A 17,016-nucleotide genomic window follows, 5' to 3' on the forward strand; every position below is an offset into this window, starting at 1 on the left:
GTTACCTACCTAATGGTCCTGGGTAGCCTTGCTGGGTCGCGACATCAGGAAGATAGTAAGGTTGTTGTGCAACAAAGTACGGTGGTTGTTGTGTCTGCTGCTGTTGTTGCATGGGATGAATTGGAAGTTGCTGTGGTGATAAATTTCGATAGGCAGGTGAAATCGCAGGTACAGGAGGTTGCCCAGTCTGTCAAAAAATAGCTGGGTTAGTAAAAAAAAGCAAAAACCTGAGAATAGTTCATTACAATACTCGACAGGCGCCTTAATTGATAAAAAAATGTAGTTTCGTAAACAAGGGCCTACCATATTTCCATTACTAGGACACGAAAAACTACATCAAAAGCTAATTATGTGGGTCAAAATATCTAAACGTATAAGATATTGGAAGATTTTTTTTGCCAGTCAGTTGATATAGATTAGTGTCTATAAAGTTAAACTTAGTGTTAAATTGTCAATTGCGATCAACAAATATCACAACACTAAGTTTATGTTCGTAGTGGCACAAAACCGCTATGTAAAATCCACCCATATTTCTTGAAAAGATAGCTAAAGATTTATTTTTGGCTTTGGAACACTGTTACAAATTTCTCCAGCGGTTTCCCAAAATAATTCGTTTAAGCATATCACTGATAATGGCATGAGTATTTGCCGAAACGTTTGTATCAAAAAGCATGTCGCTTTCTACTTCTATTCCGGCCGTTATTTCACTCATTAAACCAGTGTTTCATACCGGACCGGAACGGAACGAAACCAAATAACGTTATTCGTTCTGAGCAATTTATTTATTTCGTTATTTCGTTCTGGACCGATATTTTCATTTCGTTCCGGTCTGGCCGAAATAAATTTATAACGGTATTTTTCGGTATTTCGGTCTTAGCAAACGAACGTTTCTTTGTGGTCTTGCAATTATTAAGCGAAAAAGGAAGAAAGTTGCAACACACAAGAATTATTGTCGGTAGTTGTTACGTCACATAACATTTGTCAATGATGGTAAAACGGATGTAAATTGTAGGAGCTTCAATTTTTATTATAGCTTAACGGCGCGAAATTTTCAGCAATCGTATCATGTCAAATATCCAGAACGAAATACCGGAATAAAAAATAACGGTATTTCGTTCCGTTCCGGTATTTTGAATAGTTTTTATTTCGGTATTTCGTTCCGGTATTTGAGCCAAAAATTATTTATTTCGTTCCGGTATAACGTTCCGTTCCGTTCCGGTATGAAACACTGCATTAAACTATGTTTGGATATTTTTAAAGAAATAATTGTTACATCTATTTTTAGTAAAACAGAAAATTCAAAAAGTAGGATATTTCATAAAAAGTGTATGATAGGCCTACTAAACATCATAAGGTTTCTGCTGTCATTGTTAAGTGATCATGATATTTTACGTTGAAAAGTTGGCTTCTATAATTTGCTCCAGAATATTTTGAAATAGCGGATTGTGTGTCCAAACGTAGCCCGCACTTTGCAAAAAATGGGCGCTCTGGGCTAACACAGTTGTTCGTAAACCTGTCTAAAATTTTGACACTTAATAAATGTCCGTGTAAGTTTTTTGGTCATTTCCAGTGTAAAGAGTAATATCATATAGCAATGGATTGGACGCTGTACAGAAGCGAAGTGTTGAAAAGAGGACCCTTTAAAATAACTGCTACAAAATGTTGAGAAAAACATATTTTATGTGTCACCTAAGTCTGAAGTCTGCCTCAATTAAACATGAATAAGTTTTCATACCTTTTTTATATTTACCGATTTACTAAACTGGAAACAATAGACTTAACACAATGGACACATGCAGGACACGCCTACTTAAGGATTTGACCAATCACAGATAGACACGACCGACAGTGGAACGTTGCAACGTCATAACGATCACAACACAATAGGTAATTAAAAGGCTATGGTTGTCAACATTGATTTGGTGTATGGAACACACCGAAATATGCAGAGGCGTCGAAAGCAGCATTCCAGTGTAATGTTTAAGATGTGTTGATATGAATATGTGCTTTTAGAGACAATTTGAATGATTCTACTACAGGAAAGATATGAAAGATTTTAATTGTTTTTAAGTCAATGGGCATTTTTGGGGTTATATGCGCCAAGTAAACTGATATTTGTAATTTTAATATTTATATTTATAATTTCTTCACACAACAACTTTAATTTTACACGCCTAAATCCCATACAATAACACACTAACATCAAGACGCCCATACTGATCGACTAACCCACTATGTGTAACCACTAGAGATGGGTCGAGCCAAGCCAGAACCCGAGTACTCTTTACCAATTTGCATATTCATACTGGTGTTGATAAACGCGTACTTCTGCGCCCTGTTATGGGAAAACGCGTACTTGTGGGACTGTACATCTTAATACACCGCTGGTGTCGTAAGGGACCTTGGAAAGCTACAAAACTAGGGTGGAATTGGAAATATTTATGTCACAATGCGTCGAGCGTGTTCAGCGAGTACTGAACATTAACTTTAGATGTTCGGTGCAGAGTTGTAAACGGGTCTGAAATTGGAGCCCGAACCCGGCCCGAACGCGACAGTACAAGCCCGAAACCCGGCCCGAACCGGAATCGTTTTTGAGAAGCTCGTTTAGGCCCGAAAGTTTGATTGACATCCTATACATCAAACCCCCAAGAAAGACCAATACAACAAACACAATAGACGATTGGTCGTAAACAAGGCGTTTTAGGGCTCTTTGACATTAGGTCAGGTCCAGAAAATGGCTACTTAGGGAGTTGAATCTATTCAAAAAAATACTGACACAGAGTGTAAATCAACCCCGTTTGTTTTTAAGAAACCGAAGCCCGGACCCGGCTAAATTTAACTCCAAATTGAACAGTTTTTCGGGATAACTTTATGATTTAGTGGTATTAGTTGTGGAAGATATAAATCTGAAACCTTACAACAAAAATTTGGAAGAAACATGAGATAATTAACTGACCGGCATTAAGTGGCTAAGCGCTTGTGATGCAACCATGTCAGTGGCCTGTTCCGGTGTTGGCATGGGTAAACTTTGAAAACGAGCTCCGTTCCATAATTGTACAGTTGCTTGGTACTTTCCCTTTTCCTACATAACAAAAATAAAAACCTAAATACATAAGCACAGAAAATCAAACCTACAAAAAATCTTAACAAAATTAATAGTAAAAACTTAATGGTGAAAATAACGGCCCAAATAGACGTAAAAAGCGACATGCTTTATTGTTCAAACGTTTCGGCAAATGCCCATGCCATCATCAGTGACATGAAGGCCACATCAGCTACACCCGTTTATATGCACTTCGAAACAAGGCACGATCTATTGCAGGATAGTTGAATTGAGTTTATTTCGCTTGGTGAATAAATAAATAGCGACACAATGGCACTAAAACAATCACCAAACCGGATATAGCTGCACAACGTCAAATAGGTATCGAGGGCATAACAGTGAAGGACACAATTGGATAATGGCTGAACGCGCTGCAGCTACACCGTATTATAAAGTGTTATGTGACTAGAGCTCACTAGAAAGTGAGTTTGGCGCATTGTGGGTAAACACGACTAGGAGTGGGACGTCGGTGGAACCAGTCGAGTGGGTGATGCCGATTTTGGATAGCGTCATAATATAGCTTAATCTTAGTAGTGTTTTCATAACTTTCCAGTACAATTAAGTCCGTGAATTATTATCCTAAAGCAAAAACACAGTAAACCTCGGTGAAACCGGATTCGGCTAATCCGGATCTTCGCCTATTTCGGACAAAACTTGAGGTACAAACGACATGTAATGTGATAAGACTTGAACTAATCGACATCGGTTAATCAGGATCTTCGCCTAATCTGGACAATTTTTTTGAGTCCAAACGGGTCCGGATTAATGGAGGTTTACTGTGATCCCTAAATAAGTTAAATAGCCTTGGCCTAAAGCGAAATTAGAATCGCATTTACAGCTGTGTGTTTCAAGTAAAAGTTAGAACAGTGGTTCTCAAACATTTTTATTGTCGGGGCCAAATGGTAGTTTTTTAAGTGTGTAAGGAGCCCTCAGAAAATCACTAAAGATTATTACCTTGAAAGATAAATCAGCAATCTTTGGCGGTTTTCTGAGGTCCGATGCGAGCCGCAAAATAAGTAGTTGGGGGCCGCATACGGTACTGAGAGTAGCAGTTGAGAATCACTGCTTTAGAAGCATTTCTAACTAACTTTAAGAAATGTAACACCAAATATATACAGTTAATAAAATGTAGTATTAAAATGTGAGATAGTGTTGGCTAGTTTTGTGGTGGGATTCGCAAACAAGAAAAAAAGTTTTCGCTACCTGCATAGAATCACTGCAAGTGTAGATGGGCGTGAACACGTGATTGAGTTTGCACCAATCAAGGAGCACGTCGACAGCAGTTCGGTTCGGAGGTCGGTCATCTGGCAAAAAACGCAAAAATGAATGTAAGAAAAACATAAGGAACTGACAAAACCCAATGATGACTAGAAAGATTCGTAATGGGTCGATGACAGCCAAACCCAAGTTGGTTGTTTGAACCAGAGGTGACCGGGCTTTTCAGGTCTGACTTTACACTCTGCCTCCGTATTTCTTGGAATAAATTTAACTAGCTAAGGAGTCCAGTTGCTGGACCTGACCTATATGTAAAACAGTCCTAAAACGCCTTGTTCAAGACCAATTGTCTATTGTGTTTGTTGTCTTGGTCTTTCCGGAGGTTTTAGTTTATAGGCATTCAAACTTTCGGGCCTGGACGGGCCTCTTTGAAAACGATGCGGGTTCGGGCCGGGTTTCGGGCTTGTACTTTCGGGTTCGGGTTTCAATTTCAGGCCCGTTTACAACTGTGGTTTGAACATGTGGTACTGAGCGAATCATTTGACGCAATTACAGAAAAGTATCAAAACTGACTAAACAAACTGGACGAAGGATTATCCGTCTGGCAATCAAATGCGAATTTTCGAAATACAGACGTTTGTGTGTTATGCTTTTATGGAAGGGGTAGGTTTAGGTGTTGGTAAAAAGTTGCCACCGAGCAATTGCAATATACTTTAGTTTCGTTGGGACATTTCTTCCGCACTCTATCTAATACTGTGACATTGAAACCAGAGTGAAACTGGCCAGCAATCGCTATTCTCTAAACCTAAAAAAAATCCGATACTGAAATTTTGACACAATTTTCTACGCTTTTAAAGCTTTTCAGCGCACAAACTTTTGAAAGAAAAAATTTGAACCAGATGTTACTAAACGATTTTAATCAGCACTAAAATATACAAAAGTAAACATGTGGACTCCATATTAATAGCGTTAACAAAAATACAAAGGTTTAAATTGGTCATATTTGCCTACGAATTGGTGCAACACCTAGGTTAGGCGGTTCGTTAACAAAAAACGCTTTGTTGCATGCTGATGGGTTTAAAATTTTAGGTGAGTGGAAAACGGAAGTGTGCTTGGTAACCGTTTGTTACCTGTCATGCAGTGATGTAGCTGTCATAGCTGGAATTTAAAACAGTGGAAATTTAAAAACAATGCCTCATTGCTGACAATTGATTTGTGGTTTTTGCTAAAGCGTTCAATTCATTTTATTTTTTATAAATGCCACTAATTTCTAGTCGATTTGCAGTTTTTTAACAGTAAAATGCTTCCATAAAGTGAAATTTGTGACATAGGCACAATTTCACAATAATTTTTTTTAAAACAACTCAATATTTTCCTAGTCTTTTTTGGCAAAGCAAAATAGTTCCATGATATTAAGTAACATGACAAGGCAAAATAAGTACATATTGTCGCCAAACATATACTCTACAAATCCATAAAACAGTTGTATTTTTAAAACAGCCTGACAGTTTCTACATATTTTTCTTTGCAAAACAAACCAGTTCCATGCAATTAAGTAAAATGACTAGGCAGAATAAGTCCATATTGTCACCAAACATAGAAAATTAATGCTATAGGTACAAATCCATAATCAATCAGATTATTAAAACAACCTAATATTTTCTATATTTTGTCTTTGTAAAACGTCGAATTCCCTTTTTAACAATTCAAGGGGTTTGTCAGGCGGCCCGCGGCACACAATCTGGCCCGCCAAGCTATTTAGTGTGGTCCTCACCAACACACTGATTCAGAGAAATAATGCAAATTTTTGCCCTCGCTTGATGTCTGAAATTTGTTATATGGCCCACCAACGAAAAAAGGTTGCACACTCCTGTACTAGATCATCGCCCAGTATGAATGCATTCATCTTAAAAGATCACTTAAAATTGGGCCTTTTAACAACTTCACAGGTCATACTCCCTGAATGTAAGTATTTTCAAACCACATGCACAAATTAAAGTAAATTCCACCCTCAAGTTTCAAAATTCTTTGGGTATTACTTTATGCGTATCAAGTCTTAACAAAGGGAATCATCAAAAGGAAAAACTACACACTAAACGCATCAACAAATGACTCAGCACGTGTGGGTGTTGATAAACCGAAGGTGTAAAGGCTTGTGAGTTGTAATAACATGGAAACTTTACAGCAAAGTGATTTGATGTTGTTACGTGGGCAGGGACCAAACAGGAAAAAAGATTCTATATTGTTTGCTATGTTAACAAAACCCACATCTACTACTACTGTCATATTATAACCCAGTAGTTTCCAACCTTTTTAAAAAAATCATTATTTTCCAATATACCACACAAAATATATTGAACCATACAGAGATCAGTTAAAATGTATCAACTTAAGCTGTTATATTCCCAGAGATGTAGTGTCTATTTACAAACCACATGTAAATATTAAAGTAAACTTGTCCCCTCATAATTCATCACTGGGATCGTCCAGGGCTTGAACCCCGTGAAAAAAATCATTTAATTATTATTTGGTTGCTTAAGTTTCATAGTTCATGCTTTATGTACAGCTTTAAACTACTCCTCCTTCAAAATTGCTGCCAGCTACTTCAACTATTACAAACACATTTTAGAAAAGTCCTATTTATCAAGACACTTGGTTTAAAACGGCAAAAAGAGACAACTAAACAGAAAGGTGTTACCTGTGTTACCATCTTCCACTGAGGTTGATCTCACAATTTCTTCATCCTCAGAAAGATCTTTCTTTTTGTTAATAATATTCCTGGAAAAAGAAAAAGTGATTCCAGCTACAAAAACTTGGTGCATACTGTTTAGTTACTAAAACCTTTATTTTATTGCAAAGTTATTAAAATAATTTAATATGAAACTCTTGGATCATGTACTTAAGAAAGCATAGGCTTTTAAAAATTTCACGTTTTAGGGACATGTGGGTAAACCACTGGGTCATTTGGGGTCAAACTTTAGGAGAACTAACTTTGGGTAAATAACTAGCAAGTGTGTAAATTTAAATAAATTTGAAGCATTTTTTCTTGACCAAACTGGTAGAACACAACCAACGATAGACAGAAAAAAATACAGACAAAAACAATGTGTCCCTTCAGGGATATTTAACTGTAATTTTAATAAATTTGTAGGATGCACAAACCAAAGACAAACTCAGACATAAAACATCTAAAAAACACATATTTTTGGCATTTATGTCAGTATTTGTATGCTACTTCCATGTCATACATTGGAATGTGATAGGAACCTTGGTAAGATAGGGTTAGCTGGTTGTCACCTTAAACAATAACCAGGAAGTTATTAGAGTAAGGCTTCTTATAAAGCACCATTAATATAGGACAATAAATAGGACTCTGCTCATGCAAAGCATACTGACTGATTTGATTATTTAACACTGTTTAAATTAGGCTTTTTGGCAACAATACCACTATTAATACATAAATTGGGATGTTTTATTTTAAAACGTAATCAAAGAACAAGTACTCAACTCTTTGTCAATGCCTTCCTGTTCCTCATGTTGGCTTGCAGCATCACTTTCACATCCTGCAGCAGTTTCACCATCTGATAAATGCAAATTTTGTGTAAGTTAACACTGTTTTGCTGCAGTACACCTCAGTCACATTTCTCCTAATTTAACACAAACACATTTCATATATTCATGTTTAGTTTCAGTTCTAAATGTGTAACAAAAACTAGAAAGGTGGCTTTCCTATATATTTTCATTTTATATATCTAAATCTTATTTACCGATTTGCTACATACACCAATTGACTAACTAACATGATTGTGTTTGCAAGCAAAAAAACACATAGCTCCCCACACACAGGTTTGTGTGAATTAGTAAAACTAAAAAATACTGCAAAGTTTGAAGCATACTTTTAAAAACAACACTTTTGAAGCTTATCTATTGTTATGACAATGACATGAAACTTTAACACAACTCTTTCAAAATGGTATTTCATTCCAGTATTGTGACAAAAAAAATTTAGTATGGTGCTGCAACCTTCCATTTCGGTATGAAACACAGCAAATATTAAACCGAAATGTACAAAGTACCATTTGATGCAGTTGACCATGTTGTTTCACATTCCGATTCCTCTTTAATTTTGTCTTCTTGACTTCCAAGGCTCAAGATTTCACAAAGCTTTTCTGTTCCTTCCTGTAATGCAAAAGTAGTTTTATGAGGCAAATTTATAGTTTTATGAGGCAAATTTGTAAATAGCTCAATGTAACTGGATAACAAAACTGAAACACAAAAGAAAAACAAAAAAATAGTGTTGTAACTGGTAAACCTAATTTTGTGTATATCTGAAGCAAAATGAAAACAAAAACATGTTCTAAGAGGTCAAGATTTTAAACCTTTGGAATGAACTATTAAAAAAGTACTAAGTTAGATCACTTTGCAACAATTATTTGAAAGGTTGGATAGAAAAGCTTTCAGTAAAGGCTAAACAATGTAATAATATTCCAACAAAATCTATTGTTCATCAGTCAGTTTTCCAAAGAAAAATTTTCACACATTACATTTTATCTACACGTCAAATATCAGTTTTTCACTTTCAAATTCGTTTTCTACTTCTAATGTCAATGCACTTTAAATCGTCACAGAGAAATACTTGTACTTTAAACTAGAATTAGCTCATTGCTTGGTAGATGAAGACTCTAATAAAACTTATGTCTACTTTTGAAGTTCATGAAAAACAAGTCAAAGGGAATTATTACATCACATTTGGTAATTTGCATACAATATAGCAGCTTAGGAGATTTACCAAAAACCAGTAGAAAATTTTGCTGAATTCTCAGAAGAATTGCATTTTTTCTCTGAATGAGTTTCATGGTGAGGGCCACACTAAATAGCTTGGCAGGCCCGTGAGCCGGCTGTTGCACACCCCTGGTATATATATTTTGCCTAACAGCATTATCAGAATTTTGAATCTTTAAAATATATTTTTACCTTGATATACCAGTCTATTTCATCCCAATAACGAGTTCCCATATTGTTAATTTTACAAAGTGTGGTCGTGTTAACTGAGAAAGACCAGAGAAAAACACAACAAATGCTCCACGATGTGATAGTCTCAAAGCAGCAGGGATGATAGGACGAAATAGTCCGCATGCTATAATTTCAGATGGACTGTCATAGCATGGCAGGATCTGACTTATTTTAAATTTATCATCCTAATTTCCTAAAAATATTACCTCGACACGTAGAGTTTATGCAAATTTTTATGGTAAACTGCAAAAATGAAAAGTATTTCATTATAATCTACTTGCACATACCAAAAACATAAAATCCTAATTCTGAAAAGTTTGGAACCGTTTGTCTCAAGGCTTAAATCAGTTAACTTTAGTAAAAAGAACAAATATATTTTGCTTATGCAAGCATCTTCGGTGTGTAAAACTGTATTAAACACTGCACACCCTTAACTGAAAGCCTGACAGACAAAACTGACTAGGAACACACAGTGGAAGAAAAGAAAGATAAAAAACTAATGATGGGACGATACCAGGTTTTGAAGTGAGACAAAACTGACACACAGTGGAAGAAAAGAAAAGAAACGAAAGATAAAAACCGTAACAACTAATAAAAGCGGGAAAAAAGCAAAAACAAAAAACATTGTGTCACTTACACCTTGGTAAAATAGAACACATTGGATGAGAGATATTTGCAGCCCTCAGAAGTTTTTTGTTTCGACAAAACATGCAAAAAACTGCCTGACAAAAACCAAATTCAACACAGAACATATTTAATGAGAGAAATTTGCAGCAATCATAAGTTTTTTGTTTCAACTACACAGGCAAAAATTTAGTAATATTTAGTTGTTGTTTTTAAATTTCGATTTGTTGTGCTAAACTGTTATACTGGTAAGAATAAGAAATAACTATGACTGCAAATTTTCACCACAAAAAATACCTCGTCAACTAACCAAAAACTGTACAGACATAATATCTTAAAAACCTGACAAAACTGATTCTTTTACCTATTAGGCAAATCACACATACTTCATACCAATCATTCAGCAAGTCAAATCTGTCCCATACAAAAATTGGCTTTTTGACCAAGCTGGCACATTGACAAATAAAAAAAACTCAGTGCAGTTGGGCAATAGATGTGAGATCTAAACTGAATGAGCATTATCAGTAACTTCCTGGTAGGAAGTTTGGGCATTATCTGACACACTGGTCAGTAATAGTCACTGCTTGTTTGAAGCGCAGAGATAATGGTCTGTTTACATGTGCATGGTGATTGTTAAGAAAACTTTTGCATGTGTTGATTTTTTCAGATGCACAGTTGACTATGGCCTTAAAATCTAAACTGTTCTAAACAAACCATCCTTTTCTTATTCTGTGTATGATGAATATTAAGAAAGCTTTTGTACAGTTCACTATGGCATTAAAATCTAAACTGTTCTAAACAAACCATCTTTTTCTTATTCTGTGCATGATGAATATTAAGAAAGCCTTTGTACAGTAATTTATGGCCTTAAAATCTATACTGTTCTAAATAAACCATCTTTTTCTTATAAGTGTATGATGGGTATTAAGAAAGATTTTGTACAGTTCACTATGGCCTTAAAATCTAGACTGTCTTAAAAAAAAACAATCCTTTTTCTTATTCTGTGTATGATGGAAATTAAGAAAGCTTTTGTATAGTAAACTATGGCCTCGAATACATACTGGGTCTATGTGAAAAATGGTTGAACAAAACATTATTTAAAGCAACATATGTCATAGGAAAACGGGGTGTTCATTTAGCACAGTATAAATCAAAACAACAAATAAAAACAAAAACCTAGGTCTAGTTAAAACACATTTTAAACTTTTCTGAAGGAACACATGATAACAAAAAAAAACGGTTGTTTATTCGGAGCAGGTTAGATAAAAACATTTGACTAAAATGGATTTTAAACCAGTTTAGTGCAATCAAAACTTTAAAAAAATTTAGACACAAAACTTTCTCAATGAAAAGAAATATGCACCTTTGTACACCAAACACTGCTAATAACTCAAAAGATTTTTCAACCTGTTTTTGTACAATAACATTCCCTCTCGACTAAAACTTCCTTCTGCAAGCAAAGAGAAAACTAAAATGTTTCTTTCATAGAAGGTTTCTATTGCAAAATTTTATCCCTATTAAGAATAAGCAAACCATGCCAAAGATTAATGCACAAGTTGCAAAGTGGTTAAAGTTCCAAAAATGTTCATGTACCTTATGTCGAAAGCATACAAAACTAATCTAATCTTTACACTAAAACCAGTTTGTGTTTCTTTGGGACTGTTGTTTTGACTGCAACATATGTAAAAAAATCTAACCTTAATGATTGCACATTTATCTAAAACACTTATTTTTAAGCCTAATCTTCCATGCTACCATAACTTGGTCTACTCACTGACAGCGCATTGCTGTTGTTACATAAAGCAACGACCTGGTTATGCCGTAGAATAACAGGTCCTTAGCTGTCATAGCTGTACTACTGACACAGGAAGTCTTTGCTGCAAATCAGTTCAGGAGACACTTGCATGTCGCACAGTATAAAAAAAACAATACCAGCTTACTGGATTAATTTGCATATTAGACCATAGGGCAAAATGAACCAAAAATCTTAATTTTTCATAATTTTTCATAACTTTTCAGTAAAGTCTAAGTAAATTTCAACATAATCAGAAAACATTAATTGAAATTCAAAGCCATTAAACAAAACTAATATAAAAAAACTGTTTTAACAGTTCACAAAAAATGTCAAAACCTTTTACACTTAACAGTACATGAGTAAGACATATAGATGATTAACTGTACACAATTTGTTAGGAAGCAGCCTCTATGGTTCTTAACTGACACCTGTTTTGATTGTTTTAAATTCCGGAGCAATAAAAAGGAAGTTCTTTGTATGAAGGAACGAAATCGAATCATAGGATAGCACAATGTACTGTAAATTATTTAAAATGCGTGCAGAACAATTGGGCTTTTACACCCTCTGTTATAAGCAACAAATGTAACAACATATTTTAAATGTAAACAAAATTTGAAGCAAAACAAGCAGTTTTATTTGGCACAAAAGTGCATTTAACCAAAGATTATTACAGGATTGAAACCTAATACATAACCTAAAACTACTGCAAAAAAATTTCATTGTACAAATGCCAAAAAGGGTCTATACATTTCTTTGTTTTATAGTGTTGTTTGTTAAGGCTTTAGCAACAGTAACTGGTTTGGCAAAACCTCTATTATCGTCAGTTAAAAAGTTAGTTTATTTACTACTTAGTTTTGTTTCTGATTCCAATGCAAAGTAACAAATACATATTTGGGAATGTATCTCAAAAACATAGATTGTCACGTTTGTGACAAAGTTTCAAACACCCAAGATTAAAGATTTATTAGTGTCAAAGGATCTTTATGAAAGTTTTTGCGAAAATTGTTATCATACCGAAATAGTCTATCTGTAATATGAATTACTGCCATTCAAGCATATAAATTGCCAAATTCTAGTTGGCTTTATATATTTACAAGCAACATGACACTATAGGCATCAATTTAGGGGTGATATGTTACCCTCCCAAAAATCAGGTGTAACTTGGGTATTATACAACAGTCATTGCAGTAGGAACTGGATTGTCATGTCAGTTAGCGAGTAAACCCAAAATATGTCTCTTTTATGAACAACACCTACTAAAAAAACATGCAGTGCAACAAAAAAATGCTATGAAACAAAGTTTGTATCATTTGCATTACAGAACAGCCACAATTAAAGTTATAGCACAAGCATTCTTAACTTGCCATCAAGTTTATTGGGAATTGTATGACAAAATGGCATGTTTTTAAAACCTGTAAAAGTCCCCCCCCCCCAATTTTGGGCAATAATCAAAATAACGTCGCCTGTGCATAGGGCAGTCCAAATTTAACAAGCTAGAACTTTTATAACATATTTTTAAACAGTGTTCATGTCCAAAACTCATCCATTCAACAATCAAAACTTATTAAAATGTATCAGTTCAACAATGGAACTGTGATGATGAAGTGACTATGCAAATAAAATATGTCTTGGCTTGTGTTACTTAAAAAAAATATTTTACCTTGAGAAATGCAGAAGTGCTTTGATGTGCTTTGCTTGTTGAAACCGGCTTCTGAAATTGCCGTGTAAAAACAGGGACTCCTGTGGTGACTTTGTTGGCCTCTGTCTTGGATACGGAAACTACAAAGCTGTCGGGTGTAAGAAGCTGTCCATGAGCTGCAGGACTCATCAATTTCTGCAGGGGATCAAACTGCACATTTTGAGACTTTTGTGTTGTTGTTTGGGCCTCATTAGAGAGTTTAAGGGACGATAAAAGTTGGTTTAATGAAATCTGGTCAGCTTCTATGCCTGAAAATAAACAATAAATTGATTTTAAGAGCACAAAACATTTTGCATTAAGTAAGGCTTTCAGGCAAAATGTATAAACGAGTGTTGCTTTTCCAGCAGTTTTGTTATAAATATTCGGCATTAAGAATCTGTCTTTCAAAACATTATCCTCATGAAGGCTTTTAGAAAGGTAAACTTCTGTTCCAGCAGTTTTATGTAAAAAAGAAAGGTGAAGGTTTCAGACGCTGACCTACCTTTGGTAAAATTAGGTTTCAAAAGATAAATTAAATATTTGACAATGACTCAACAAAACTAGAAGGGTGGCTTAGCACATTTTGTCATTGCCTATACACTATAACCTATTTTAAAACATTCATATATTTCCTCTGCTTATTTTATATTGGGTCCCACATTATCCAGCATCTTTTATAACCTTAGTTGTTTCTGCAGGCAGAAACTCATGGGTCCCCACACATGCAAAGTTAAAAATAATGCATTTCAAGAGATAACCATGAGAAAGTCGGGTGTTGTAAGGTAAAACACAGTGATCAGCACTGGGCTTAAATAATAATACTATGAAACCACAATAATTCAATCAATAGTGCTACAAAATTTGAGCCCAATCCGCCAATGTTTAAAGGTTTGACCACTAGAGGTGTTGTGAGCAACAACCATTAATGCTTCTGACTACATAGGGCTGTTAACAACCCCCTAACTGCCATGCCACAAAAACGTCCAACAAGCAACCCACAAACACAAGTAACACACAACTGGTTGCCCTTGTAACACTATTGGGCCACAGAAATCTTTCGTTTGGGGTGCCCAATAACATACAAATACGTTTTACACTTTGGGGGCTAGTGGGGTGAATGTTGGGGCTACAGGGTTGAACACAACAATCAACACCTATAAATGGTCTCTTCTTCAAGCTATCCAAATTTCAGCCCATTCCGACACTGTTTAAAACCTCACCCATTTTAAGGGGTTAACAGGGTAAATACTGTGGTTATCAACACAAACAAAGTGGGAAGCACATCTACATAACTATCTTTACCATATGTGTAAGTTTCATCCGAATCCATTAAACATTTGATGGCAAAACGAGTCGGACAAACTTTGCGGGGTAAAAAAACATTTTAGGGGGCTAGCGGGGTAAGTACTGGGGTTATCAACACAAACAAAGTGGGATGCACATCTACATAACTATATCTACCATCTGTGCAAATTTCACCCAAATCCATCATACATTTGATGGAAAAAAGAGTTGGACAAACTATGGGTGAAAAAAAAAAACATTTTAGGGGGCTAGCGGGATAAATAGTGGGGTTATCAACACAAACCAAGTGGGATGCACATCTACATAACTATAACTACCATCTGTGCAAATTTCACCCAAATCCATTAAACATTTGATGGAAAAACGAGTCGGACAAACTTTGGGTGAAAAAATCATTTTAGGGGGCTAGCGGGGTAAATAGTGGGGTTATCAACACAAACAAAGTGGGATGCACATCTACATAACTATATCTACCATCTGTGTAAGTTTCATCTAAATTCATTAAACATTTGATGGCAAAACGAGTCGGACAAACTTTGGGGTAAAAGGGGGCTAGCGGGGTAAATACTGGGGTTATCAACAAAAACAAAGTGGGATGCACATCTACATACCTATATCTACCATCTGTGTAAATTTCATCGAAATCCATCAAACATTTGATGGAAAAACGAGTCGGACAAACTTTGGGGAGAAAAAAAAAGAAGAAAAACAAAGAAAAAAAACAAAAACAATTTGAGTAAAATCAATATGTGTCCCCTTCAGGGAAGGGGACCCATAATAATTAGTTGTCTTTAAAGGGTAAATAAAAGCTCAAAATCCCAGTTTCTTATCTGTGTAAGTAACATACCTGTATTGGTGCTTGGCTTGGGGGTAATTTTTAAAGATTCCTTCAATTTTCTTGTAAATTCCTTCACACAAAAAAAACGAGTCAATTGAATGGTCTATAACAGGGGTGGGCAACCTTTGTTACTGTAGGGCCAATTATAAATGTCAAAATTGCATCGCTGGCCGCACATGTGCATAACACAAAGTGATTTTGCTTCGTTTCTTACCAAATGTGCTTAACTACAAGTATAATTCATATTTGATTGTAGCCACATTTTGACAGATCGCAGAAAACTAGCACCAGGCGCATTAATCAGCGCAAAAATATGTAATAAGTGGACTCGTTTGCCAGTACTTTTGAAATCCAAGAACCTCTGCGGGCCGCACAACCTTTAATGAAGGGCCGCATGCAGCCTGCGGCCGCAGGTTGCCCACGCCTGGTCTATAACTTTAATGAAAAACCTATTACAATATTTTCAAGGATAAATTTAACACCCAAACTCTTGATTTAAACACTTCATACTAACAATAACTAGAAGGGTGGCCTAGCACATTTTACCATTGCACTTACACTATCACCTATTTTGTAATGTTAATATTTTCCCTATTCTTCTTTTATTGAGTCACATGTTAGTCACTGTTTTTTATAAGCTTTGTTTGTTTCTTCGGGCAGAAACTCACAGGGCCACACATATGCAAAGTTGTAAATAATACATTTCAAGAGATAAAATAATCATAAAAAGTTTGGTGTTGTAAAGTCAAACACAGTGATCAGTACTGTGCTTAAATAATCATGCTATCAAAAGTACAAACTATCCAACTTTTGTTTGATTCAGGAAGTATTTGTCCTATGCTAAGGAAGAGAAGAGGTAAATAGTGAGACTTTAGGGTAAAACAGAATATATTGCAAACCTCTGAACGATTTTCTGGGTGACTGACAGTTGAATTGTTGCTGTTGTTTTTTGACACACTGATGTTAGAATGTGATGCACTCTGTTGTTCAGGGGCAGTTGGCAATGACCTTGGAACTTTAGGTAGTGTTTTAGCAGCCTGTGTAAAACCAAAAATATAACATTTGAAGCCACTAATATTTTTTGTGCCCAATACTTAGCTTTTCACTAAACAAATATTTTTCTGAGGGATGACATAAATTTTTTTACTTAAAACTAAAATGTTGAGTTGGTGAGATATCAGACCATTTCAGGCTTGTACTGGTTAGTAGAAATAAAGATAATTCTTCAATTCTGTTTAGATATACACCACAAATTACACTGAATATGCTTGACTTTTATGGTTGGTGTATGGAATAGCCTCTCAAAATTGTGATCATTGCTATCATTATTATTCATATTTTGCCAGGCCTATTGAAAGTACAGAATCAGCCAGTCACCAAGCACAGGCTAGACCAGGGGTCGGCAACCTTTCAGGCGAGGCATGCCAATTTCCATGTGTTAACGA

General features: G+C 35.4%; 1 protein-coding gene across 1 annotated transcript in view; it reads right to left on the minus strand.

The window, feature by feature from the left end:
* Nucleotides 1-17,016, minus strand: part of LOC145233087 (5'-3' exoribonuclease 1-like) — a 43,867-nt gene that overhangs the window by 4,453 nt on the left and 22,398 nt on the right. Inside the window, exons 32-40 of the mRNA XM_080097746.1 lie at nucleotides 16,471-16,608; nucleotides 15,581-15,641; nucleotides 13,411-13,697; nucleotides 8,395-8,497; nucleotides 7,827-7,899; nucleotides 7,017-7,096; nucleotides 4,307-4,407; nucleotides 2,957-3,082; nucleotides 10-187 (exon numbers count right to left, since the gene is read on the minus strand). Of these exons, the coding sequence (XP_079953872.1) occupies nucleotides 10-187; nucleotides 2,957-3,082; nucleotides 4,307-4,407; nucleotides 7,017-7,096; nucleotides 7,827-7,899; nucleotides 8,395-8,497; nucleotides 13,411-13,697; nucleotides 15,581-15,641; nucleotides 16,471-16,608 (1,147 nt within the window). The remainder of the gene's footprint in view (nucleotides 1-9; nucleotides 188-2,956; nucleotides 3,083-4,306; nucleotides 4,408-7,016; nucleotides 7,097-7,826; nucleotides 7,900-8,394; nucleotides 8,498-13,410; nucleotides 13,698-15,580; nucleotides 15,642-16,470; nucleotides 16,609-17,016) is intronic.

Source organism: Phallusia mammillata, chromosome 6 (genome assembly GCF_965637545.1).
Source record: "Phallusia mammillata chromosome 6, kaPhaMamm4.hap1.1, whole genome shotgun sequence".
NCBI lineage: Eukaryota > Metazoa > Chordata > Ascidiacea > Phlebobranchia > Ascidiidae > Phallusia > Phallusia mammillata.